Genomic DNA, 26,994 nt, shown 5'->3' with positions numbered 1-26,994 from the left:
AAAACTTTACTTGAGTAAATCAAAATGCACTTAAAAGTACCACAAAGTACCCGTTGTGCAGAATGTCACATTTCACAAGTTAAAAATATATAATATAATATAATAATATAAATCACACCCGTGTGAACTGAGTGGTGCAAGGTCTTATATAGTCTGATCAGCTATGTCAGTGACGTCACACACTAACCATAGCAACCATGCTCACCTGTGCAGGCACAAACACACACGGGTACTAACAAAGCCAGTTGTTGGAGTGGTTTGCACCACAAAAAAAATGAAAGAATTATATATATATATATTTATTGTATTTTTATTGAGTGGTGCAAACCACTCCAACAACCAGCTTTGTCTGTATGTTCGTGTACCTGTCCACTCAAAAAAGGAGCATGGTTGCTATGGTTAGTGTGTGACGTCACTGTAGCACCACTCAGTTCACACGGGTGTGATTATTTTTTATATTTATAGCTGACCTATGAACTTGTAGATGGGCTATTTTCAAATGGCCGAAATGTATATACTATAGGGCTGAAGTGGTTAGTGTGTTTTGTAATAAAAATCTACAAATACTTGTAGTGGATCCAATCAGGAGAGAGAAACTATACAGGATGAGTCATATTGGAAGTGATGGAGCAAATGAAGGAGCACACAACATTGAAACTTGGAGCACAAGCTGGGGTTCTCTCTCACTCTCCTGTATTGATGTGGTACCAGAAAAACAGGCAAACTTTTATATAAAATAACAATTCTTCTACATTCTGTAGTTGTGTAGACTAAATTAAGTAATGCAGATGTTTAACAATTATTGAACTCTTGAGGGGTCCATTTGGTTTTATTTTACAAGAGTTAAAGATCTAATATGGGTCCAATTTGGTTACCAACTCGCCATCATTTAGCTGGGGACCACCTAGTGGATGAGAACCACTGGATAGAATGATCGCTATACACTGACACCACGCTAGACAGGAACGCCCAAAAACGTTTTTAGCCTGGAGTAAGAATTTTCTATGGCTGCCAATGCAACTTGGTCCAATCCTTAATCACATACGGACAAACATCTATGCCGATGCTATCAAACTTGCGGTCCACGGGCAACAGATCTTTCAACGTATGGCATTGCAAATACGTTTGATAATCGCTACTCTGCTCAATATTGTTTTGAAAATGCCGCAAATTGCATTGCAGTGAACGAGCGCAAATCACAACTTCCCCAGGGGGTGGGCGGAGTCACAGTTTGAGGCGCTGATTACGCGCCGTGGTGTCAGTGTATAATAGAATAATGGACAGTCAGAGTGCTGCATACTTTGGTGCACTGGATGCACTGCAGGGCGAACTCCTGCTCGTAGCAGGGCATGCAGTAGTTGTTGTTCTCCTTCTGGATGAAGCTCTTGGTGCCGATGGGCAGCTGACAGCGCTGGCACGTGAAACAGCCCTCATGCCAACTGTTCCCCCGGTGCTCCATCTTCTTGGTGCCTGAGAGAGAGAGAGAGAGAGAGAGAGAGAGAGAGAGAGAGAGAGAGAGAGAGAGAGAGAGAGATTTAAAACACCCGACAGTTTTTTTTTAACCCATTAAGACCTGAGGCCAATTATACAAATGTCTTCTAAATCTTAACTGAAAAATGTATGTTGCTATACATCAGTGGTTCTCAAATGTCTTGGCTGCCGACCCAAAAAATGCAAATCTTAATGCAAGATTTGCATTAAAGGCCTGGGCCACATGGCTCAGCGGTCCAGGCACCTTGGCTGGTAATCCAGTCTGGCAGTGTGCCGCGGGTTCAACTCCCGATCCCGACGGCCCTTACTGCATGTTTCCCCCCCCCCATCTCTCTCCCCATTTCCTGTCAGCCTACTGTCTGTCCCTCCATAAAATATATAAAATAAAGGTCGAAAGCCACAAAAAAAAACCATTTAAGATTTGCATTAAAAATGTTCGCTTTAAAAACACATCTATATTCAAAGATTTGCCGATTCATTTTGGGCTATAGACACTGTTATACAGTACATATATACATACATGTATAGCCAAAATTAAAAAAAATTAAAACACGGTTTTAATGGGTTAATTGTGATGCAGGCAAAGATTAACTGTCTGTCTTAAACTATACTATGTTAGTTCCATTGATCCAAACTGGAACACAACCAGCTGATTGCTCATTAAAATAAGCATGTTCTGAAAATGCACAGGGCCCACCCATCTTACCACTTTTGGGTGGGCCACCCATGAGATCCAGAGAATTGTTGCAAACTACTGAAACGGGGAAATAATTAATGGAGGGTGAAGGATGAATCGACAACATAAAAAAACACGAGATATGGAGTGGCATGGTCGACAGCGAGCGACGACATATTAGATGGGGAGTGCATTGGAGTCCTCACCAGGCATGATGGTCTTGGTGCACTCGTTGCACTTGGCAGAGTACTCGTTGGCGTAGCATTGGGTGCACATCAGAATGTCGTCCTTGCTGGAGAAGGGCTTCTCCACCAGAGAGATGGTGCACTTGTTGCACAGGAAACACTCGTCGTGCCAGTGGCGCTCCCTGTACGACAGGTCCTGGAGGAAGAACCGGATTAAAGGTGGTGTAGAAGTGTTGTTTTTTTTCAAACTGTTTGTTTTGTTTTGTTAAAAAGTTCTATATTCTGAGAGTAATCATTGCTATAGAGCAGGGGTTCTCAACCCGTGGGTCGCGACCCCTCGGGGGGTCGCCAAATTATTTTAGGGGGTCCCCAAATTATTTTCAAAAAAGAAAAAAAAGAAAAAAAGATTTATTTTTGACTTTTTTTTTCACGATTTTTCAAAAATAGCAGACCTACAAGCTCGTAGCGCGCCACTCGGTGGCGCGCTATGAGCTTGTAGATCTGCTATTTTTAAATAGCTAAATTATAACAATGCTTAAAACACCAAAAGGGGTTCCCGCCCAAAATGGTTTAAGGTTATTGTAGCAGTCAATTTATATTGGGGGTCGGGAGGGGGCGGGGCGGGGGTCCCGAGACGTTGCCAAAGCATTTTCGGGGGTCCCCGGCCAAAAACGTTGAGAACCCCTGCTATAGAGCACCGAAGTCTGACGTCACTTTCAGTAGAGGGCCTTTTAAAGGTGGTGTATAAGTGTTTTTTTTTTCAAACTGTTTGTTTTGTTTTGTTAAAAAGTTCTATATTCTGAGAGTAATCATTGCTATAGAGCACCAAAGTCTGACGTCACTTTCAGTAGAGGGCATCAACACACAGGTTTATGTATTTTTTTATTTGCATTGAAATCTCCATAGGGCAATTTTAGGTCGCTTCATATAAGAACTGTGCTTGAAAAATAAACCGACCACCCCGGCCTTTTTGTCAGGGGAGTGGCTGTGCGTCGTTAATGATGTCCATTCATATTTGATACAGCCAGTTTCTGGAGAAAATGGAATTAATGTGGCCGCAAAAGCCTTGAAACTACATATGAAGGCAATGTCGCTGCTAATATACGTCATGCCCAGCTGTCAACACATTGCGTTCCTGAGATTCCTCGTTGACGTAAGCTCAGCTGGTGGTGACTCGACTCGTACTAACCACGAAACATTAAATATCAATAAAATAAAAATAAAAATAAACGTAATTGACATTCAGTTTCTGTTGTGCGACAGGCAAATGCAGCCACCCGCCTACCCGGAAATGTAGTCTCTGGGTTGTTTGACTCGTTTCTAACGCTTATTTTGTTACTCTTTGGGTATATTTGTACATTTCCACCTTCAGTCGATGCTTCATATCCATATGAGTGAAAAGGCCGGGGTGATCGGTTTATTTTTCAAACACAGTTCTTATATGAGGCGATCTAAAATCCCCCTATGGAGATTACAATGCAAATAAAAAGTACATGAACCTGTGGACTGACGCCCTCTACTGACAGTGACGTCAGGACTTCGGTGCTCTATAGAGTGTTTGTTCAGTAACATGGGTCCCTCCACGTCTCTCCAGCTTTTCATTAAATAGAAAATAAATGTTCAAGTGGGTTGCCAATTTCAGCCACTCAGGAGAGTACCCATTTTATCAGCTTCCAGTGTTCCAGTTAAAATCTTGTCTTTTGTGTCACGACTTCCAATTTCTCTGGTTTATCCTGTATGAGCTCTTGCTCCTGACCTGATAGGAGAAAATGGGTAACCCGGGGCATGAGAATACATTTTCTGTTTACCAAAGAGCTGGAGAGACAGGCCACTCAGCAATGTAGCACTTAAGCCATGCCCAATGTGGTCCAGCAACAGAAAAGACACACTCCACAGTTAGAAGCAATCATGGATTTCACAATAACTTTCCCCTGCATGTTGACAGGTAGCGTTTATTTAGTTTTTTATAATTTTTATCCCACGATTTTGTAACCCATTTTTCACCCCTGTGTCAATTATCTAATGTGATCCTGGGCTCTACACACCCTCCGCCAACCTAGTCCCCATATATGGGGGACATGGGGAGAGCAACGGACTTGAACTCATGCTTCCTTCATGCCTGAGTGTCCAAGTTGCTCCTCCTGACAGGGGGGAGTTTCCCTGGTTGGACGTAGCGCGTGGAAGGAACACGTTATTCCAACCAGTTCCTTTCCCCTCCATCAGGCGCCCCGGCTGGCCAGGGGGAGGAAGTTTAGAGACCAGGATTACTGCATGTTTTTTGTGAGGGTACCTATCCTAGGGGACATGGGGAGAACATGCGGTAGCATGTTTAATGAAGTGGTTCTCAAAGCGGGGTCCTTGAGGGGGTTCCAGGGGCATCCCCAGCTAAAATGAGCTACTAATATAGCATCAGAATCCCTACTTTAACCTCATGTTATGTCAGCGGACACCTTGTGAGCTTGAACATCAGCTTTTTGTCTTATGCATTTATTTACCCTGCTATAAATCATATGGTTAATTTAAGCTCTTTACCCTGCTGGTGCAGGGAATGCATTTCTTGCATTGGTCGCAGGTGTTGGAGAAGAGCGACTCGTAGCACTTGATGCAGAAAGGTCTCTCCTCCTTCAGGATGTACTTATGTCCATACAGAGTCTCCTTGCACTCCTCACAGTCGTAGCGATCCCCCATTCTGGAGTCCCCTCTAGTCCTCTGGCTTCACTGGCGCTAAGAGAGACAACGACACAGGCAGATGGTGAGTATAACAGTCGTAGCGATCCCCCATTCTGGAGTCCCCTCTAGTCCTCTGGCTTCACTGGCGCTAAGAGAGACAAAGGCAGATGGTGAGTATCATTTCAGAGCATTTACAGCAGGGGTCCTCAACTAGAAATGCTGAAGGTCCACTAATATCTTTGAGTGGTGTAAACCACTCCTACAACTGGCTTTGTTAGTGCAGAAAAATGAGCATGGTTGCTATGTTCACCCTGTTCACCCGGGTGTGATTTCATTATTTTACACCTACAACTGGCTTTGTTTGTGCAGAAAAAATGAGCATGGTTGCTATGTTCACCCTGTTCACCCGGGTGTGATTTCATTACGTCAGACATGATTTCATTACGTCAGACAGGCCTTACACCACTCAGTTCACACGGGTGTGATTTTTTGAATAAGACTAAGGTCCGGTCCCATGAGCGCGGCGCGGGCCACGCAGCGGCCAGCGGAGAGCAGGGCTCTATGCCTGTTTAGTGCAGTCACACCAAGGCAAGCTTATACAAATCGGATCCCCTCCCAACCAACCAATACTGGGGTGCAGAGTATGGAAATACAATGTTTCACAAATATTCCCCTCCAAAAATGCACAGAAAATGAGAGGTATTGTGTTGAGGCACAAAGAACCAGGGTCCACAGAGAGGTGGTCCGCGGTCCGGTCGTGGACCACGGTCCGCCTATTGAGGACCCCTGATTTACAGTAAAGCAGTGGTTTTCAACCGGTGGCTAAATGATGGAGAGTTAAGGTAACCAAATGGGCCCTTATTAGATCTTTAACTCTTGACAGTCTCTCGATAGTTAAATTATTGGTAAAACATCTGCATTACCTAATTTACAAGAAGTCTACACAATAGATAATGTAAAATTATTATTTCAACATTTACCTGTTATCTCTCCTATTTCACCACATCAATACAGCATGGAATTGTGGACAAGATCTTATCCAACCACGACAAAAGTATTTCGTTTTGGGTCTAAATCTCATCAAATGATGGTAAATAATGGGCCTTGTTATAAAAAGAAATCACACCCGTGTGAACTGAGTGGTGCAACTCCCCCCCCCCCCCCCCCTCCCTCTCTCTCTGTCTCATTAGCAGGCAACAGTGCAGCACTATCTCTCTCTCTGTGTTTCTGGCACAACAGTGCCACTTTTGCCCCTACTGGTACTCATAGAGCGTCGCAGTCCCGCCCCCTCGAGAGTAGCCTGGCTAATAAGCCAGACTAATATCACACAACACTCTCGTGGTATATCAGTCTGGGCTGGCTCCACTTGGATTTCATTTCCCGGGGAACATTTTCTCTTTGACGCAATTGGTCAGAGCTACTGTCAGTCAAAGGTCTCAAGCATTGAACGTCACTGTACCAAAGCCCGCCTATATTGCATACCGTGTCCCGATTGGTCCGACCTGTTCTCTGCTGTAGGAAAGAGGCGTGCTACTGAGCCTCGCCAGACCGTAATCCGCTGGTAGGCAACTTTTTTTTGCCAACGGCTGATTCGGTCTGGTTTATTAACCAGGCTACCTCGAGAGACCCGGAAAATAAATCCCGTTCATTTTCCTCATAGACTTTTCAGAAAGTATTTATTTAAAGACGTTTACGCCGCGGACAAAGACAACTCTTGTCGTGACAAATCATGACAACAAACACAATTTTTTGGGCCAAACAAAGAATCAGAAAGAAGAAGAAAACAGCAGGTTACAACACTTTTTTTGTTGTTTTTCTTCTTTGTAATTATTTGTTTGGTCCAAAATATTGTGTTTGTTGTCATGATTTGTCACGACAAGAGTTGGCTTCGTACGACGCTTAAAAGGTCTTTAAATAAATACGTTTTGAAATGTCTATGGGAAAAATGCATTGTGATTCATTTCCTGGGCCTGGCGTCGTCATGAAAGGGGGCGGGACTGGGACGCTCTATACCCAGCAGCCACTGGAGTAGTGTGGTGTTTATTTACCTGCGGAAACAACTCACTGCCCTCTCAACTTCCATGTTTTTACCGTTTGGTACTGTTACTACTGTAGCCCCCAAGGCCCCGGTCACATATAGAATACAGCTGTCTTCTCTGTGTCTCCTGTGTCTCCTGTGTGTTGCACGGCTCGCAATGCGTTTTCAATGGGAGTCAGTCATGTGGTTTGGCGAGACAAGCTTGCTCCCTGCTTGCTCCATGGGGGGGGGGGGGGGGGGGGGGGGGGAGGACAGAAGAGTGCCATGGATAAACCCATTTTGGGGCGGCAACCCCTTTTGGTGTTAGCATTATGTTATGCTTTAGCTATTGAAAAATAGCAGATCTACAAGCTCATAGCGCGCCACCGAGTGCCGCGCTATGAACTTGTAGGTCTGCTATTTTTGAAAAATCAAAGAACGACTGACATAGAAACATAGCTTTTTCAGAAAACTGTCAGGATGTAGAAGACATTCGTAGATTCCAGGTCAAGTCTAAATGGGTTAAGCTTGTCTCGTCAAAACCAGGTGACTTCCATTTGCTGGATGATCTAGTAGGCCAACTTGGCCAAGTAGGGCATTCATTTACAGAAAAAGAAAACCCTCAAAAAGTTAAAATATGAACATAGGAGGTTTCTACCCGACAGCAACACTATTCAATTGTGTAACAAGTTGTGTGGAATCCATGATGGTTGACCAATCAAAACGATGACAGCCAACATGAAAAGGAAACGGTTGAAGAAACCACCTTCATCAGGTTTCTTGATATAAGGTCAGCTGAACCGAGGTCCTCGACGCACGTCCCACTGGGAGGAGACCCCAGGGCAGACCAAGGCGCAGTTGGAGTAAATACATCGACTCACTGGCCTTGGAACGTCTCGGAATCCCCCAGGAGGAAGTCACTAATGTTGCTCTGGAGAGGGAAGTCTGGAGCACTCTGGTGGAGCTGTTGCCCCCGCGACCCGACTACGGATAAGCGGTTGAAGATGGATGGATGGATGGATGAACCAATTGTCGTTTCTTCAAATCTGAAAATGGAACCATTTCCTTTCAGCTGCATTGTCTGTTCTCTCCTCCTACCGCACCTGTCCTACTAGTAAGTAGTTGTGCAGAAGGTCTTTATTCACTGCCATAAAGGACAACAGAGCAGCAACCAAACACTCTGTTTTGAGGCGAATCGCTTTAATACGTTGCCAAAATACCTCTGAAAATTGGTTGATTTGATCAAGTTAACTTAATTCAACCGTGAGAAGCATGATTCACATGAATGGTGATTTTAAAGCGAAAAGATTCTCTGGTAGAATTTAGACACATTAAGGCAAGATAAAATAAAATAAATTAACAAATAAAGAACAGAATTAAGTCCGTCACTTGTTCTGAGAGTTTGTCCACCGGAGGGTGCTCAAAACATCAACTCAGGGGTTCTAACTACATAATTCAAAATGTGCAGGTTGCCAGATACGTGGAAGAAGTAGCCTGGCATGAGCAGACTAATATCACTGCGTATATTTAGATTGTGGGCTCTGATTGGTCACCCACAACTCTGGGCTGAGCGAAATGTAATTGAGGGCGTGCCAGACCAATATCTGCCCAGGGCATTTTCTTATCTTCTGGCAGATGTATCTGGCTTCAAGGCTATGAGTGAGAGAGAGAGAGAGAGAGAGAGAGAGAGAGAGAGAGAGAGAGAGAGAGAGAGAGAGAGAGAGAGAGAGACAAAATTCCAAATAGATGTTGATGGATAGGGCTTACTTAAGTGTTTAACATATGTTTTCCATTAATAATCTAAACCTAATTGTAGTGTAGTAATGGATGGATGGACAGACGGACGGACGCACGGACGGACGGACGGACGGACAGATGGCAGACATAATACAGCATATACCAGACACCGTCATTGATCCTGCAGTTAAGATACAGGTATACAGTTTAACCAGCTCAGTGGCCTTGTGGTTAGAGTGTCCGCCCTGATACTGGGAGGTCGGGGTTCAATCCCTGGCCGGGTCCTACCAAAGACTCTAAAAAATGGGACCCAGTGCCTCCCTGCTTGACACTCAGCATCAAGGGTTGGATTGGGGGTAAGTCCCTGCGACATACTAGCGTCATGTCCAGGGGGTGCATCAGGCTGCCTCACGCTACAGAAACAGGAGATAGGCTCCTGCCCTATGGGCCTCATGGCTCGGCAAGGCTACTTACTACTTACTAATACAGTTTAAGAGAAGTAAGAAGATGCGCAGATAAGTACAGTGAGATGTAGTGGGTGTAGAAGCATATGAAGCACTGAAGTAAAGCACAAGTGACCTCAAAACTGTACAGTGTTGGGGTGAACGTACTCGTTTACTTTCCGCCGGCCCACCTGCTCTCGGGGACATATTGAGATCACAAGGGCCAAGTAAACACATTCTTCGACATACGTGCACGGGACATTCAAGAGCAGTAACGACTAATTTGTAGATTGCATCAAGTCATTAAAGGCCCAACATACACAAACACACACACACAGGAATGTGAGAACGGGAGCCAGGGTTAGCCGAGTACGTCATAGTGGGCGCCTTTCATTTACTTTCACTCGTCGGAGCACCAGTAAATCTGTGTTTAATCAATTTTGACCTGGGAACGATTCTATAAATGTCTTCTAAATCCTGACAGTTTTCTGAAAAAGCTATGTTTCTATGTCAGTCGTTCTTCGATTTTTCAAAAATAGCAGACCTACAAGCTCGTAGCGCGCCACTCGGTGGCGCACTATGAGCTTGTAGATCTGCTATTTTTCAATAGCTAAAGCATAACATAATGCTAACACCAAAAGGGGTTCCCGCCCAAACTGGGTTAAAAAAAAGGGACAATGCTGGCCCAGACAGGCTAGCGTAGCCGTCTGGAACCTAGGCTGCTAATTCCGCCTGACAGCGTGTCGCGGGATTGACTCCGGATCCCGACTACCTTTGCTGCAATTCGAAACTGGTCCCCGTAAAATCTGAATCCCCCCCCCCCTCCTTTTCCTTCACTGTATATGTTTCTTTTCCCTTTTTACCTCCATTATGATGAATTCCTGTTCTGTTCTTTGTCTATATAGAAGTGTCTATTTGTACGTCTCTAAATGTTTTGATGAATTGAACATGGTGGACCCTATTGGAAACAAGTGTAATGCTTAATTGGGTCGTCCACTCACAGTTAACAGCCTTTGTATTGAGTTTGTGCTTGAAATGTACTGTAATTCTGCAAACTGTTAATACATTTTTCAATCAATCAATCAATCAATGCTGCGTGTCACTACCCCATCTCTCTCTGCCCATTCCCTGTCAGTCTACTATCTCTATCAATAACGGCAGAAAAAGCCCTAAAATATATTAAAAGAAAGGGGACAGTGATTTTTTCCTTCATAGTTAGTTAGGTAGTGTGTGAATGCAGCTGTCTTCTCAATGCTTCATGCACTGTGAAGCATGCAGATTGAATCTACGGTGCGCGACACCGAGTATGAATTGGACATTAAACTGTGGCTGGGAAGCATTTAGAGCATAGCTGTGGCCGTGGTTTTCTGGACCCACTGAAATATCGTAATATTTACTAATAAGATTAAATGGTGCATTTATATAGCGCCTTTATCCAAGGCGCTTTACATAGATTGTGCATTACATTCAGCCATTCACACACACATTCACACACCGATTGCGGCGGAAGCCATGCAAGGTACCAACCAGCACATCGGGAGCAATTTGGGGTTCAGTGTCTTTCCCAAGGACACTATTTTAAGCCGAGAATCAAGACATCCAGGATCCTGGTGAATCATGACCATAACACCTTTGATTCTGTGAAGATTTTTTTTTTTTAAATATATAAATATTTTTGTAATTCTCTATGGGAAAAATGAATGGCTGATTTTTCAGTGGGTCCAGAAAACCACGCCCACTGCCATGCTCTATTGGAGGTTAGGTGCCTTGTTCACATTCACACCAGAAAGCTTTACTGCGATTAAAACGAATCCTGCTGCGTATTGTCAGAAAGTGCGCTTCCTTTGGCAAGTGTGAAGCCTCATTGGAATCCTAATGCGCATCAAAGAACCGCATTCTACTTCGACCAAAAACGGGGGTTTCGCTTCGCTTCCAATCGCACTTGATTACGATTCGGTGCAGGTGTGAATGTAATCCGCAGCAAATAAAGGAAATGAAGCAAACAATGTGGCGGGTGAGGAGCTAAACACATTGGAGACGGAGAAGGCATATTTTACGCAGCGCAAAGATGTCCCGTTACCGTTACTTCCCAAAGGAACAGTGCGTGCGGAGAGAGAGAGAGAGAGAGCGAGAGAGAGAGAGAGAGAGAGAGAGACGTTCAGTCCCCGACGGCACGAAACATGCACGTTATGAGTATAATTGTAACACCATAGATTTCACTGTAGGCTATAGTTAAGAATTGAACACATTGATACAATTCCCTGCTGCGTTTCCTTGCTGCGCTTGACAGCCAGTGTGAAGGCAAACAGCAGCAAATTAAATATGCAAGAATCCCAACTTCTCCGCCCATTCGCATCGAGTCTACCGAAGTATTAGGTGGGAATGTGACCTAGATTAACTTTTCTACCACTGGTAACTGAAAAGAGAGAGAAACCAAAGCATTCTTCATCCAAATAGTACAGCATTCCAAGCATTTAGATGAATTTAGACTCTGACACAAGGAAAGCGTCAAATGGCCGTGTCAGCGACACTCCAACGGTTGTCTGCTCCGTTAAAAACATTCCAACCTTATTGAATCAATTGGAGTCATGCTCAGAGAGCTGTGGAAAAACACCTTCAAAGAAAAGCAAAAAACAAACACACCCATGGAAATGAAATCTTGGGCAAATCAAAGTGAAAACACAAGAGAGACAGATAGATATACCTCAAAGCTCACACATGACGACGGGTGACAACGAATACATAGTGAATATTGAGGTTCACCGATTCAGTTCCTGAATGAATCGATTAACCCATTTTGACCTGAGATCAGATTCTAAAAATATCTTCTACATCCTGACAGTTTTCTGAAAAAGCTATGTTTCTATGTCAGTGGTTCTTCGATTTTTCAAAAATAGCAGACCTACAAGCTCATAGCGCGCCACTCGGTGGCGCGCTATGAGCTTGTAGATCTGCTATTTTTCAATAACATAACACCAAAAGGGGTTCCCGCCCCAAAATGGGTTAAATAGTGTGAGTTCATTGGTAGGCTTGTCACAATTATTACAGTACACAACGCAAATATTTGTATGAAAATGTATCGTCAACTTAAATCTTGTAATCGTGACAGCCCTGGCTATTCATTTGATTCAGTGAACCAAGTACCCAATGGATGTGAGTCAATTCCATCAGTGAATGTGACTTCATTGATACAGTCCACAAATAAATTGACGAATGATAAATGAGTTCATTGATTCACAAAAACGAATCGACGAATGAATTTGAGTTAATTGATTTACTTCACAAATGAATCAATGGATGCGTATGGAAGTCCATAGGTCCAATAATTAAAGCAGATCCGCAAGCTCACGACGCATTTGTGCACGAAATAACAAAATACTAGAGCATCTACAGTAGGATAGAGGCTGGGGGGGGGGACTCCGTTGTTAAAAGTTTAATAAGAAATATTGGTGGGAAATACGTTTAAGAATCACAGCCTTGAAAATGTAGCCTCCTCCATCAAGCATTATAACAACATTGTCTATAAACAACAATGTCTTTATAGTCTGAAATGTCTGTACAAACTAGTGCATCTGTATGGTAGATTATGTTAAATGAATATAGCTGCAGTACATGTATTGTAGAGACGATTCCCTATATTCCTATATATAGGCAGCTGTCTAAGGGCTGTGGTGTAAGCTTGTAGGAGGGAGTCTAGGTGTATGCTTGAGCTGGCCCTGGAGTATGTTGACCCAGGTACCTCTTTTTATACTGGTGATGATGATATATATTATCTTTACTGAACCGACTCACTTCGTGGCGCTTCTAGTTAAACTCTTCGAGTTGAACTTCTGAGTATATCTCTGTGGACACTTCTTGAGGTCGATCTGGAACACTTCTGAGCAACTTCCTGAGCTTATCCTGGAATGCACTTTCTGATCTTCTGCGTCAGGTTTTATAGGGTAGCGTGACGTCACACCACTGACCGTTTCCGTGGTAACATGCATCGTCAATACAATATAACTAGTACATCTGTATTGTTGGTATAGGTTATGTTAATACAATGTAAGTACTGTACAACATTTGTATGGTAATAGTTCTATATCTGTATGGTAGAGTTACCGGTATGTTGATACAATATACTGCAACTAGTATGTGCAGTGGTTGAAGGTGGTCTCCCTACACTTCCATCGAGACATTTAGTCTAATTAATTTCTCCTCCAATAGTCTTCATTTAGTTAAACCTATTATCCTGTACTTCGCTGACCCTCTGTCACCAGGGGTCTGTACCTGGGGCCCTACCTTGCCTTACCCCTTATGCCTAAACCTTTTAGGTTAAAACATTTTAAAATAGTTCAAGTTCAAATAATAGTTCCCTTGTATCCCTCACTGGATACAAGACATCACTCACCAAATTGGGTTGCCCTGTACCTCGGCTTAATCAACCTATTTATCCTATTATCCCAGAAGTCCTCGTATAGAAAAACAAAACAACCAAAAGAAAGCGAGAACGTCTAGGAGCTCAATTTAACAAATTGGTTAAGTACCATCCTTCATACTTGGAATCCAACAGAGCAGCCATCTGTACACTTTGACCTCCGGAAAACCCTCCACCATCATTCTGGCACCCAAGAAAGCCCATCCCTCAGAACCTAACCTCTACAGACCTGTTGCACTTCATCCTGACAGGTCTGGTCAGGTCAGGTCACAGCTGGACCCTTATCAGTCGGCATACAGGGCAGGCGGGGATACAGAGGATGCTGTGGCACACTGTACCTCCTTCATTCCCTTCTCCAACACCAAGATTTATCTACGGATAATGTTGCCACTATTTGTTTTTCATTTCATTTTTCTAGTTCTGCTTTCAACAGCATTCCGCGTCATCACATTATCAAGAAACTGCATCACCTCAGTATTCCTCCACAGTCCCAGCGTTCTAAGTAATAGACCACAAACAGTTCAAATAGGTACAGCATTCTCATCAACTGTTATTACCAACACAGGTGCCCCTCTGGGTTGTGTCCTCATTCCCTTCCTCTACACACTATACACAAATGACTGTATAAGTCCTTCACCCACTTACATCACATACCTGGCTTAAATACTCTGATGACACTGCCATTCTCGGACTGCTTCATCATGACAACAACTCTGTTACGGACTAGACCATTTCTCATTTTACACTATGTACTATGCTTGACTGTACAAAACAAAATAAATGGTCATTAAAACAACCCACACCAGACTCGAGTTCACTCAACCCACTCCTTTGATCAACACATTACATCTATTCATAAACTTTCTTAGCAAAGACTTCACTTTCAAGTTCCCTTCATAATTGATATACTTTCAGATATGAACCGGGACTACAAAAGGTTAAATTAAGCTACACCCCCATCGGAAAATATGTCGTGTCAGGGGGGACTTCCATATACAGTAAGATTTGCTTTTCTTTCGAGATCTTTGCAGATCTGCAAGCTCACATCGCATCGACGTGGTGCATACAGAAAGTGGTTAAACCTATCCTGATGCTATATTACTACATTTTGCTGCATGGGGACCTCCTGGAAGCCCTTCAAGGACTTCTGGGGGTATATATATTTCATAATCATTATTGTTCAAAGTCTCAACCAATGCGTTTGCAAAAGCACGCCATCTGGTGACCATGGCAAACATGAGATGTTGAAAGAAAGCAGGGACTCGCAACTCACTTTAAGATGCTCCTAACTTTATTTAGTGACAGGCAGGCAACAAATACGACGTATATAAACGAGATAACACTATGTCCTGTCGCTAAATAAAGTTTGGAGCATCTTAAAGTGAGTTGCGAGCCCCTGCTTTCACTCGTCGGAGCACCAGTAAATCTGTGTTTAAAAAAGGGACAATGCTGGCCCAGACAGGCTAGCGTAGCCGTCTGGAACCTAGGCTGCTAATTCCGCCTGACAGCGTTTCGCGGGCGGCGGGATTGACTCCGGATCCCGACTACCTTTGCTGCGTGTCACTACCCCATCTCTCTCTGCCTCTCCTGTCAGTCTACTATCTCTATCAATAAAGGCAGAAAAAGCCCTAAAATATATTAAAAGAAAGGGGACAGTGATTCTTTCCTTCATAGTTGGTAGTGTGTGAATGCTGTCTTCTCAATGCTTCACATCGCCATGCAGTGTGAAGCATGCAGATTGAATCTACGGTGCGCGACACAACGTTACTTTTCTTACCCTGAAAGAAGAGATGTTGGACATTTAACTCAATTAATCTGTTTGATCTGCAACTTGAATATGCCTTTGTGGTGTAATTGGGCTCTGAGCTAGGTGGTCGCCAACCATCTCTTGAAATAAGGAATCATCCCTTATTTAGAAAGAGTCTGCTAAATGTCTAACTCGTAAATTGTAACATCTACTTGACTGTGTCAGAGGAACCAAGCCACAGAGGTGGCTGGTAGCATCAACCTAAATGGAACCAAATGGAACCAAATGGACCCACACCCTCTCAGAGTTAAATGTTTTGTTCCTAATTTGAGAATAATGTGTTTGTAATTCATTAGCAAACAGCTCATAAAATATTATTCAGATAACCACAGATAACAACTCCAGAAGTAGGGCAGCACTAATGTGGACCAAAGATAAGTTATTGTTATTGTTATTGTTACTATTATTATTATTATTGTTAATATTATTAATATCATCATTATGTATTTTCATTAATGTTTTAATTTTATTATAACTAGCTTAAGCTCCCTTGGCAGCTTTAAGGAAGACCACTCGATAAGCCCTTCTGGGTTTTTTTGGTCTTTCCGGCACATTTTCTTTTCTGATTTTTTATTTTTATTTTTATACAAATGTATTTCATTCCATTTGTAATTTCCTTTGTCTTTCTTTTAATGTACATTACGTGCAAATAAAACTAAACTAAACTAAACTAAGTACATTATTTATGCTATTTTGAAGTATTTGTACTTTACTTGAGTATTTCCAATTTCCAATACTTTTACTTCTACTCCACTACATCTCAGAAGCAAATATTGGTGTAAATATTACACCACTACATTTATTTGAAAACTTTAGTTACTAGTTACTTTGTAGTTTTTGATTATAAAAAAAAAAAAACATACATTACCCACTTCAACCCTTTATTTCGGCTATTTTCAAAAGATGTTTACATTTAAAACTTGAAATGGGACATTCTGCATAATTTCAACTTCTGGTACTTTAAGTACATTGTGTTGCCAATACGTTTTTACTGTACATTTAGAATTCCGGACTTTTACTCCGATCGGGTGAAAGACACCTATGATGAAAACAAAGGAAATGCAACCCCCGCTATGCATGATGCGTGAATCTCGTTTGCGTCCGCGCATAGGCATGGCAACGCCCCGCCTGCCTGTGATTGGCCTACCGACACTGCCCGTCTTGACTGTGCTACGAGACGCGAGGTTACTCCGTGGTGAGATTGAGAAATAAATAATACAAGAGAATGACAGCTTGGCACGCGTGACAGAATGCAGCCTTGTAACTAACTTGTAAGTTTTATTTCGTTAGAAGAGGCAAACTAATATTGTTAGTTAACACGTACGTTGTAGTTGTACTATGATTTGAATTGGGTGTGTTCTAAATAAAGTGTTAGTGTTGATTATCGTGTATTAATCTAACTATTACACTAAAAAGGATAAAAATAGACCTTTTTATAGTACAAATACAATAATTTGTACTATAAGTACAAATTATGTACTGTAAATTTAGACTACACATACAAACAAATTACACAATAATCAACACAAACACTTCATTTTAGAACACACCCAAATCAAATCATATTAGGGCGTGCATGTTCAATCAATTATTCCATCAAAGCAAACGGCATAAACGATATTAGTTTGCCTCTTCTACAAAAATAAAAGTTACACGTTATAGTTCTCTTGTATCATACCGTACTACTTTTTATTATTTCCCACCACGGAGTAACCTCGCATCAGACTATCCAGCATAGCTATATCCACCTCAGTGGACAGTCAAGACGGGCAGTGTCGGTAGGCCAATTAGTTAGGTCAAGTTAGCTTAAGTTGTGGCAAATCTGCAAAAAAAATGCTTACCACTAGCTTTCTTCACAGATGTGTTCATAAAGGTGTCTACTATCACAGAAAAAATTGTTCCAACCCAACTCCCTTGGGAAACTGTGTGACAGCTGCTGAAAGTTGGGGTAGCATTATCAACCAATATAAGGCAAATAATTCCACATTTCATTATACTTTAAGTAGCATGTGACATGTCAAACTAGGGGGTTTTCATGATGCTGAATCCATTCCAAGCATTAGTTTTGCACGAAAAACACTCCTTGGGCTAAATTCGGCCATAGCCACATGCCCAAATGTGCCCAAATGTGCTGACCTCATCACATTTGTGATGACGGCTATGGGCATTTTTAGGCAAAGGAGTGTTTGTGCAAAACCAATGCTTGCAATGTATTCAGCATCATGAAAACCCCCTAGTTTGACATGTCACATGCTACTTAAAGTATAATGAAATTTGGAGTTTCCCAAGGGCGTTGGGTTGGAACACATTTTTCTGTGATAGTAGACACCTTTATGAACACATCTGTGAAGAAAGCTAGTGGTAAGCATTTTTTTCCAGATTTGCCACAACTTAAGCTAATTTTCCCTTATTAAATAACAGGCAGGCAGGGTGTTACCATGCCTATGCTCAGACGCAAACAAGATTCACACATGCATGATGGCATAGGTGTCTGTAGTACTCTCTCTGAATGAGAGAGATACTCTTTAAGAGTTTTAACTTGACTTCAGTTCTATAAGCTGTAGAACTGTATTCACTGTAACCAATACACCATTATTTTGCTATGATTCCATGCTTTCATAGAAAGAAAAAAACACAATGACAGTCATTCTAATACAAGTATAGTCACATGTTGCCTTTCAGAAAGGACTAGACTATACTACACTAGAGTGGCATACATTAGGATATTATACTATTGTGACATGGCATAAGTGTTATATAAAAATACAAAGATCGGATCGGGAAAGATCGGTATCGGTATGTCTCAAAATCAAATGATCGGAATCGGATCAGGAGCAAAAAAACGTGATCGGGACATCCCTAATTGACACCCAAATTGCCTGTTAACCACTTGGAATACTATAGTGTCCCTATCTAACAAAGGAGGGGACCTAGTACGGAGCCCTGGGTGACTGAATACATACTGTAGGGTTTCATTAGTTACAGTAAAACAAATCAAACAAACAACCCCACCTTCCCCCCAACAAACACGTCAAAGCACTCTAGACTAGCTCCCTATAATCCTCCAGACCTCAAAGCAACTGTGGACTATGTTCCGCTAATCACACAGAATCTCTTAAGAGTATGAATTTGGTAAACAAAATTAACTGCACACACACACACACGCACACACACACACACACACACACACACACACACACACACACACACACACACACACACACACACACACACACACACACACACACACACACACACACACACACACACACACACACACACACACACACACACACACACACACACACACACACACACACACACACACACACACACACAATGAGCAACAAGTAACAGCCATTGTCTAAACACCTGCTGAAAGAAAGACATTCTGACAATCAACAGCACAGTTTTTCTACTCTGAGTTAAATGAACACCTAGGAGTTGGCTATCCCACCAGCAAATACAATGACAAGTATAACCAGAGATTGAAACGGAGATAGAAACATTGATGGAAGTGGTAAGATAGAAGCAGCAAGATAAAAGCAGAGAGAAAGCAGAGGTAGGAATTCGAGACAGAAACGTAGGAACAGTTATAGCAGCGGAGATAGAAACAGTAGATAGAGATATAAAAAGATATAAATAGAGATAGAAACAGCAGATAGAAGTAATAGAACAGAGAAGAGATGGAAAAAATAAGATAAAAAGAGATAGAAGCAGATATAGAAACCGTACACAGAAACAGAGATAGAAGCAGAGACAGACAGAAGGCAGTGGGTGAAATCATCACCTGTCTGAGTAAAGGTCTTCCGGCCGACAGACAGCTCAGCTCAGCAGCTATGGAGGGCCGGCAGACAGACAGCTCAGCTCAGCAGTATGGAGGGCCGGCTCTCGTCCCGACTGTGTTTTATTAGTTTCTGGCAGCAGCCGTACGGCCCCTGCATGATGAGAGAAGGAGGGGACCCGTGGTGTGATCACAGTGGGCCGGACATTTTGATCTAGGAATGCAACAAAAACACTGCAGCTTGAGATCATTGGATAAATTAATGCAGGAACGTGGGATTTTATATGCTTGTGTACGACTGTACGTCATCAACAGATTCTCAGCATAGCTAGAGACAATGTGCTATGTTATGTTATCTACAGGTACACTGTACACAAGGAGGACCTGGCAAGGGGCTAAAGCTTATATAAAGGATAGCTGGGGAGAGGGGAAACACAATACAAATGTGACCACATTTGACTGAGAGCCTGCCATCGCGCAAACTCCAGCTTTTCAAAATGAGTTAATAGCAGAGGCAGACTCTTCACATACTAGAGCATGTCTGAAATAAGTGTCAGAGCTGAAATGGACATGTAAATATGAAATAAATGCTGAAACGTGTAGCTAGGTGTAATGTTAGAGACATTACACATAGTTGAACCTTTCAAGCCTGTTTTCTCAACTCGCTGTTTTCTGCAAGACATTACTCTATAAGCCATATCTCCAAAACTAGTGGGTAAAAAAAACCCGAAAAAAATCCAACGGTAGCCCCTCTGAAGTCACAAATATCAGGGACAGATGGACAACATTAAAGGGACACTTCACCCTTTTTGCAAAACAAATATATGTTAATGACGTTTAGAAGATTTAGAACACTTTCCTGGGGGTCTTTATGTGTGTAATATGTGGTTTTAGAAATGTTAGATTTTAGCAGTGAGCCCAGTGTCTCTGATGTCATGGACAGTGGGCTCACTTACTTCCTGGACTACAATTCCCATAATGCTTTGGTGCACTGTGGATAGGGGGAGGGCTCTCTTACTGAGACAACATCCACGTCCAACCAAGGATAGTCTAAGAAGGATGAGACGCGAAGACCGTACGGGCGACGCCATGTTGCTTTGGAAGGAAAGAAACATGCGCAATGGGCTATATGCAGCCAACACTTCCGCGTTCAGCTTCCTTGGTCTCAACTGCGCATGTTTCTTTCCTTCCATGGAGCACCATAAGCAACATGGCGTCGACGGTACGGTCTTCGCGTCTCATCCTTCTTAGACTATCCTTGCGTCCAACCAGGAAGTAAGTGAGCCCAGTGTCCATGACATCAGAGAAAAGCTGGGCTCACTGCTAAAATCTAAAAAGGGGGAGTATGCAAATGTATATGCAAAATCTGGCCCATGCACCTTTGCAGGTATACTTGCCCCTGCGCCATCTGTGAGCCAGTGGCATCTCTCTTTCCGTCTCTCCTTACTGGCAGGACTCTGCATGGCAGTGGCGTCCTCCTCCCTAAGCCATCCCTTAATTTCAAGAACCAGTTTGACTTAGGCCACCGACCCCGATTTGTATTTAGTTTTAAGTGGTGCAACCACTTCCTTAAGTGACTATGTGTGTGGCTGGGTGGGTGGGTGGCTGGGTGCGTCTGAGCACGAAAACAGCATGGTTGTTTTTCACCACCTGTGCGCAACCTAACACACACACAAACACACGCACATATTAACTGTATATATGGTGATTTCGGGTGTGCCAGTACAGTACAGTACAGTACAGTACAGTACAGTACAGTACAGTACAGTGACCCCCACACGGTAACTCTGTCATTTCTCAACCGTTTCGGACGCGGGGTGGCTCGCCGGAATCGGGCCGGCACCCTGGGTGCGTTCCTGTGGGTCTGTCACAATTATTACACAATCTCCTACTCCCAATTATTTGAGATAAGTCTGATACTGATGAGCCATAATCATTTCCATATTGGAAAAAATGTTCATATAAAGTATTAAGTATAAATATATTAAATATGTCAGTAATTTTTGTATATTGAAGTTATTTGCCATATATACACTGTGAAAATGTTGTTTATGAAGCCTGAAATCCAAACAAATGTGTATTTATATGTTGCAATGTTCAATAGCCTACAAAAAACATAATTCAATTGTGAATCGTGTGGGAAAAGCATAGAAAGACTAATTGCTATTTCTCCCACTTCCTTGTTTTTCCCCGAAACCCCCGCCCACTCTCTTAACCCATTTTGGGCGGGAACGCCTTTTGGTGTTAGCATTATGTTATGCTTTAGCTATTGAAAAATAGCAGATCTACAAGCTCATAGCGCGCCACCGAGTGGCGCGCTACGAGCTTGTAGGTCTGCTATTTTTGAAAAATCGTGAAAATATTTATTTCAGAAAACTGGAGGATTTAGAAGATTTTTTTTTAAATTTCGAGGTCAGGCCTAAATGGGTTAAGGTGAATTATGTCCCTGGAAAGTCACTACAATCACAAGCATTCATGTGACCACTAATGTCTAGGAGGTAAAATGTCCTGATCGTGGCGGCCACATCCATTCCAGTCATGAGGGTCAGCAAATGGAAATGAAGAGCGATCACAGGAATGTTTCTCTGTAGGGACTGTTAGGGGTATGTGTGGAGGATCAGGTGGTGGCGGATGTGTGTATATACAGTATGTACATCACATACCATACATATGGATGCACATGCAGACGCGCACGCTCGCACGCACACACACACGCACGCACACGCACGCGTGATGATAGTCAGCTCCACATATGGAGATCCATGTGTTGTAATTGATGACATCAGGGATCTCCATATATGGGCATAACAGGGATTGTATTATAGGGCATCGTATGGGAATGCCCAAAAGAACAAAAAGGTACTAATAATATATTTTAATCAAATCTCGTGTTTCTCGTGGATGGCCCAAATGGTAATAATAGCTTTCCTCGAGATATCTGGTGGACGGCTTGGATTAATGGTTTAAAGAGCTAAAGAGGATGGGGAGACGTGTGTGTGTGTACACACAGTCACACACACACACACACACACACACACACACACACACACACACACACACACACACACACACACACACACACACACACACACACACACACACACACACACACACACACACACACACACACACACTTCTTGTTTATGGATATTTATGAGGACTATCATTTGGACTTGCACTCTCTGAACCTCAAAGCTCAATTGGCTCTTGGTGGGAAATTATTGTAGGCTACTACAATCATAAACCAACAGGTCCTTTTCAGAGGAAGACGGCCAGTGATTGAATTAAAATCGATTTTCTTATCATAGTGAGCTAGTAGTCTTCGATTTTTGAGAACCATTGTTCTAAATCCCAATAGTTTTCCAAAAAACTTGTTGCTATGTGCATATAATCTAAATCTAAAATGACACAGATGCTATCCATGCGGTTACCATAGGCGGGATCGTGAGGTCAGTTAACCCTTAGAAGATGAAAGACGCTAATTGGCGTCTTCATCAGAATTCCGTAAATGATCAATGACGCCAATTGGCGTCTTCAGCTTTTCTTATTAATCTAACCATATTAACATCCTCCGGAGCGCTGTTTAAACTCCTGAGCTTATATTCCAACTACATTACCCATAAAACCCGTGTCACGTGACACACCTGCATCCTTTGCTATAAAACCTGGCCACCCCCCCGGGATCTGCGTGGGGAAGACAGTTTTGGAGTAGTCTATGGTGCGTGTCGAAAGTGAGTGAGTAGTATTGTATTGATTGAGCGAGTTTTGTAGCAGTAGTAGTAGTAGTAGTAATAGTAGTAGTAGTAGTAGTAATATTAGTAGTTAGTTGTAGTAATTTAGGTTTATATTTAGTTTAGATTCTTTAGTTAGTAGTCTGTTGTCTGTCTGTCTTTGTCTGTCAAAAAACAAACAAAAAAAAACCAAAAAAAAGTGTCCGCGTCTTGCCGTCTTATCTGTGTATAGTATAGCTTTAGATCGTTAGTTTAGTGTGTTTATTTTTACCTGTTTAGTGTGTGTCTGTCTGTTGGTTGAGTGTTGGTTTGTCTGTACGTCTTGTTAGTTTATATAGTAGATTACGAGTGTAGTCGGTCAGTAGTCAGTGTCAGAGTGTAGTTCGACATGGCGCCAAAAAAACGCTCCAAGCGTCCATCTCCCCTTCCCTCTACCTCCACTGGTGGTGTGCGCCAAACAACCATGGAGGAACATCTCCGCATGGTCTTCGTCGGGAAGAAGGGCCGGCCCCGTAATCCTGATCCTCTTCCACCTCAGACCGACGAGGAGTTGTCTGGTAGCGACGGAGAGAAGCCAGGAGATGCGGTGGTGCCTCTTGTCCCCCCCGGGCCTGATGCTAAGCCCCTTGTCCCCGATGTCGAGCCTACTGTCGTCCCCGATGTGAAGCTCTTGTCCCCCGTCAAGAAGAAGAGCAGGCAAGCGGCTTCGCCCGGTCCCCAGCCCGGTGGCAGCGGGTTGCAGGATCGCGGCCTTCTCGCATCTACTAGCCCCAAGCCTGCGCCCAGTGTTAGCGGTCCCTCTCCCCGGCCTGGCTCGAGCGACGACGCCATGCTCCGCCGATCTACACGGGTTACGAGGTTTTCCAAGGGGTTTGTCGCCCCCCCCCCCCCCCAATCTTCCTCCGAAGAGGACTTTGAGCCGTTTCGAGACAGCGATGGAGCCGAACCGTCCCCCGATGAGCTCGATGGTAAGAATCTTATTGTCTGAAACATTGTTACGAAAAATGCCAACACATTGTAGCCAACACACATCAAAGCAAAGTGTCCATCGTTGTATCCCCCCCCCCACTGCTACAGCGGTGGAGTCCTAAGCGAACCAATGGGGCTTTCAAATAGATCTGTATTGAACTTGCATGATGATCAAATGAACGTATTGTACCGTGGTTTATATGCTATATATTATGAGAAATGTTCCATTACTTTTTTCCCCATCTATTCAGTATTGTTTTATCGTTTATTATGATCCCTGTTTTTACTTTTCCGCGCCGCTGGGGGAAGGGTGGTGTAATGCAGGCCGCAAAGCTAAGCTAATTCATTATACTACTAAATCTATATAATATTGCGCTTTTCAGGAGGAGGCCGCCATCATGCGGCATGGCCGCATGATGGCGGCACCTTCGTCAAACCTTCGTCATCGTCAAAATACATTTTTTATATGATAGTTTTATCGTGCATGCTACATCATCCAAATCATTTATTTCTAGCGATCATCTTATATGATTTTGCCTATAAGCCACGGTACAATACACTATTTTGATTATCATGCAAGCGCAATATTATATAGATTTAGTAGTATAATGAATTAGCTTAGCTTTGCGGCCTGCATTACACCACCCTTCCCCCAGCGGCGCGGAAAAGTAATACAAAAAAACAGGGATCATAATAAACGATAAAACAATACTGAATAGATGGGGAAAAAAGTAATGGAACATTTCTCATAATATATAGCATATAAACCACGGTACAATACGTTCATTTGATCATCATGCAAGCTCAATACAGATCTATTTGAAAGCCCCATTGGTTCGCTTAGGACTCCACCGCTGTAGCAGTGGGGGGGGGGGATACAACGATGGACACTTTGCTTTGCTTTGATGTGTGTTGGCTACAATGTGTTGGCTGAAATGGATCAACACTGAATAGATGGATGTGTTGGCCACAATTCGTATGTGATTGGCTACATTTTTGTATGAAGGAATGTAATTGTAGCGTGCACTCCAGCTAAATGATTATTTATTTGTACATATTTAGAACCGGGTGATGAGGAGTGGCACGATGATGAAGATGAGGTGAACAGTGATGTGGATGGAGGTGAGTAACTAGAGAGCTAAATAACTTGTGGATGTGGCTAAAGTCTGTCTGCATTTGGCACTATGGAGAACGCTACACCATGCCTCTAATTGATTGAAATGGTTGTTGTTTTACAGATGATGAACAGCCCATCATCTCGACAGCTGCAGATGCTGCCCCTGTGCCCATGGAAGCAGGTATAAATACAATGCACAGAACAAAATCATGTATATCATTTTATAGTCTCATCACATGTTACAGCTCCACCAGATGTATTCTACATGAATAAAAACAATGTTTTTTATGCTAATAATTGTGTATTCCTGTAATTTAGGTGATGCCAACTCAACGGCTTCGCCAGGGTGGTCTGCTGGTGGGTGGGAGCCACAGGACATCCCGTTTACTGGAGAGCCGGGTGTTCACTGTGACCTCAGTGCAGAGAGTGATCCAGTGGACTTCTTTGAGCTGTTGCTGACCGATGAGCTGCTCCAGTATATTTGCGATGAGACCAACAGATATGCAGCGCAGTCCATCGCAATGGTGTGTATTGTGTATATTCCACATTGATGTTTTCCCAAATTGATGACTTTGTTGTAATTTCTGCAAATAAATCTAACTTATATATCTATCTATCTAGATCCAGGACCCACTCCCACACTCCACAGTGAAGAAATGGACGGATGTCTCTGTGATAGAGTTGAAGAACTTCTTCGGGCTCTTTTTCCTGACGGGCCTTGTGAGGAAGCCAACCCTTGTGTCATACTGGTCCCGGCGTAAGGCTAATGAGACACAGCAGTTCAGGCGCACCATGAGCCTGACCCGGTTTCTGCTGCTCAAGCGGTTCCTTCACTTCAGTGACCAGGAGACTCCAGACACAGCGGACCGCATGTACAAAGTCAGATATCTTGTGAACTATCTTCTGGCCCGGTTTCAGTCCATGTACACCCCAGAGAAGAACATATCCATCGACGAAGGTGTTATGCTATGGAAGGGAAGACTGGCTTGGAAGTGCTATAATCCGTTGAAGCCGGTGAAATGGGGGATTAAATCCTACTGCCTAGCCGATTCAGCGACGGGCTACCTCTGGAACATGAAGCCATATACCGGAGTAGGCTGTGGGCTGGACACGACCGTGATGGAGCTTCTCGGACCGTTGTCCAACAAAGGCTACCATTTGTACATGGACAATCTGTACAACTCAGTGAACAGGTGTATTATGCTACTGTCTTTGGGAACCCATGTATGTGGGACGATGAGGAAGAACAGGGGGGAACCACCGGAGATGAAGCGGCTTAGCAAACCAGGCGACATGAAGCTGGGCGAGACTCTGATGCGCCACAACAATGACGGGGTGATGCTGTTGGCTTGGCGGGACAAGAAGGTTGTCAAAATGTGCAGCACCATCCACCCACACACGATGGTCACAGTCACTGAGAGGCGTAAGAAAGCCAGAGTGACGCCAGGCGAGCCAGTCAGGGATAAAAAAATTAAGCCACATTGTGTCAACGAGTACAACAAGTACATGAATGGTGTGGACAAACTAGACCAACATATCTCCTACTATCCGTTTGCCCGTAAGTCCTACAAGTGGCCTGTGAAGTTTGTCTTTTACATGTTTCAGATGGTGATGTACAATGCGTTCGTGTTGCACAAACTCAAACAGGGCAGGACAAAAACTCTCCTGGACTATATCATGTTGGTGGTGGAGAGGTGGACATCACTGAGACCAGGGAGGCCGGAGGAGGAGGAGGAGGAGGAGGAGGAGGCGGCGGCGGAGGGGGCAGTGGGGGGTGATCGTCCATATAGGGCAAGAGCAGGTGATGAGAATAGGAGACTTGAGGTGCATTTGCGTGGCCATGTGCCAGTGAGAATTGACAAGAGAACCTGCAGGCTCCACCTGCTCAGTAACGGTCCCAATGGTAGACCACTCCGGCATATGACCCTGTATTACTGCCCTGATTGTGAG

General features: G+C 43.3%; 2 protein-coding genes across 4 annotated transcripts in view; one reads left to right on the top strand and one right to left on the bottom strand.

The window, feature by feature from the left end:
* The window catches only part of LOC306917469 (four and a half LIM domains protein 2-like), a 65,776-nt gene that overhangs the window by 3,828 nt on the left and 34,954 nt on the right, over window positions 1-26,994 (bottom strand). For 2 of the 3 annotated variants that reach the window (XM_079495696.1, XM_079495695.1), the window contains 4 exons: window positions 19,234-19,381; window positions 4,885-5,076; window positions 2,374-2,548; window positions 1,301-1,470 (listed from right to left, as the gene is read on the bottom strand). In XM_079495696.1, the coding sequence (XP_079351822.1) occupies window positions 1,301-1,470; window positions 2,374-2,548; window positions 4,885-5,040 (501 nt within the window). In that variant the 5' untranslated portion in view covers window positions 5,041-5,076; window positions 19,234-19,381. Of the gene's footprint in view, window positions 1-1,300; window positions 1,471-2,373; window positions 2,549-4,847; window positions 5,077-19,233; window positions 19,382-26,994 lie in introns of those variants that run through there. The other variant, XM_079495697.1, reaches the window with a different exon arrangement.
* Window positions 24,850-26,656, top strand: LOC306917183 (piggyBac transposable element-derived protein 4-like; the record flags this gene model as incomplete). Its single annotated transcript, XM_079495316.1, has 5 exons — window positions 24,850-25,049; window positions 25,166-25,225; window positions 25,363-25,568; window positions 25,666-26,237; window positions 26,650-26,656. The coding sequence occupies exons 2-5, from the start codon at window positions 25,216-25,218 to the stop codon at window positions 26,654-26,656; spliced, it is 795 nt and encodes a 264-aa protein (XP_079351442.1). The 5' UTR covers window positions 24,850-25,049; window positions 25,166-25,215.

Source organism: Electrona antarctica (genome assembly GCF_951216825.1).
Source record: "Electrona antarctica genome assembly, chromosome: 24".
In the NCBI taxonomy this organism is placed as follows: domain Eukaryota; kingdom Metazoa; phylum Chordata; class Actinopteri; order Myctophiformes; family Myctophidae; genus Electrona; species Electrona antarctica.
This window is presented reverse-complemented; position numbering and strand designations above follow the sequence as displayed.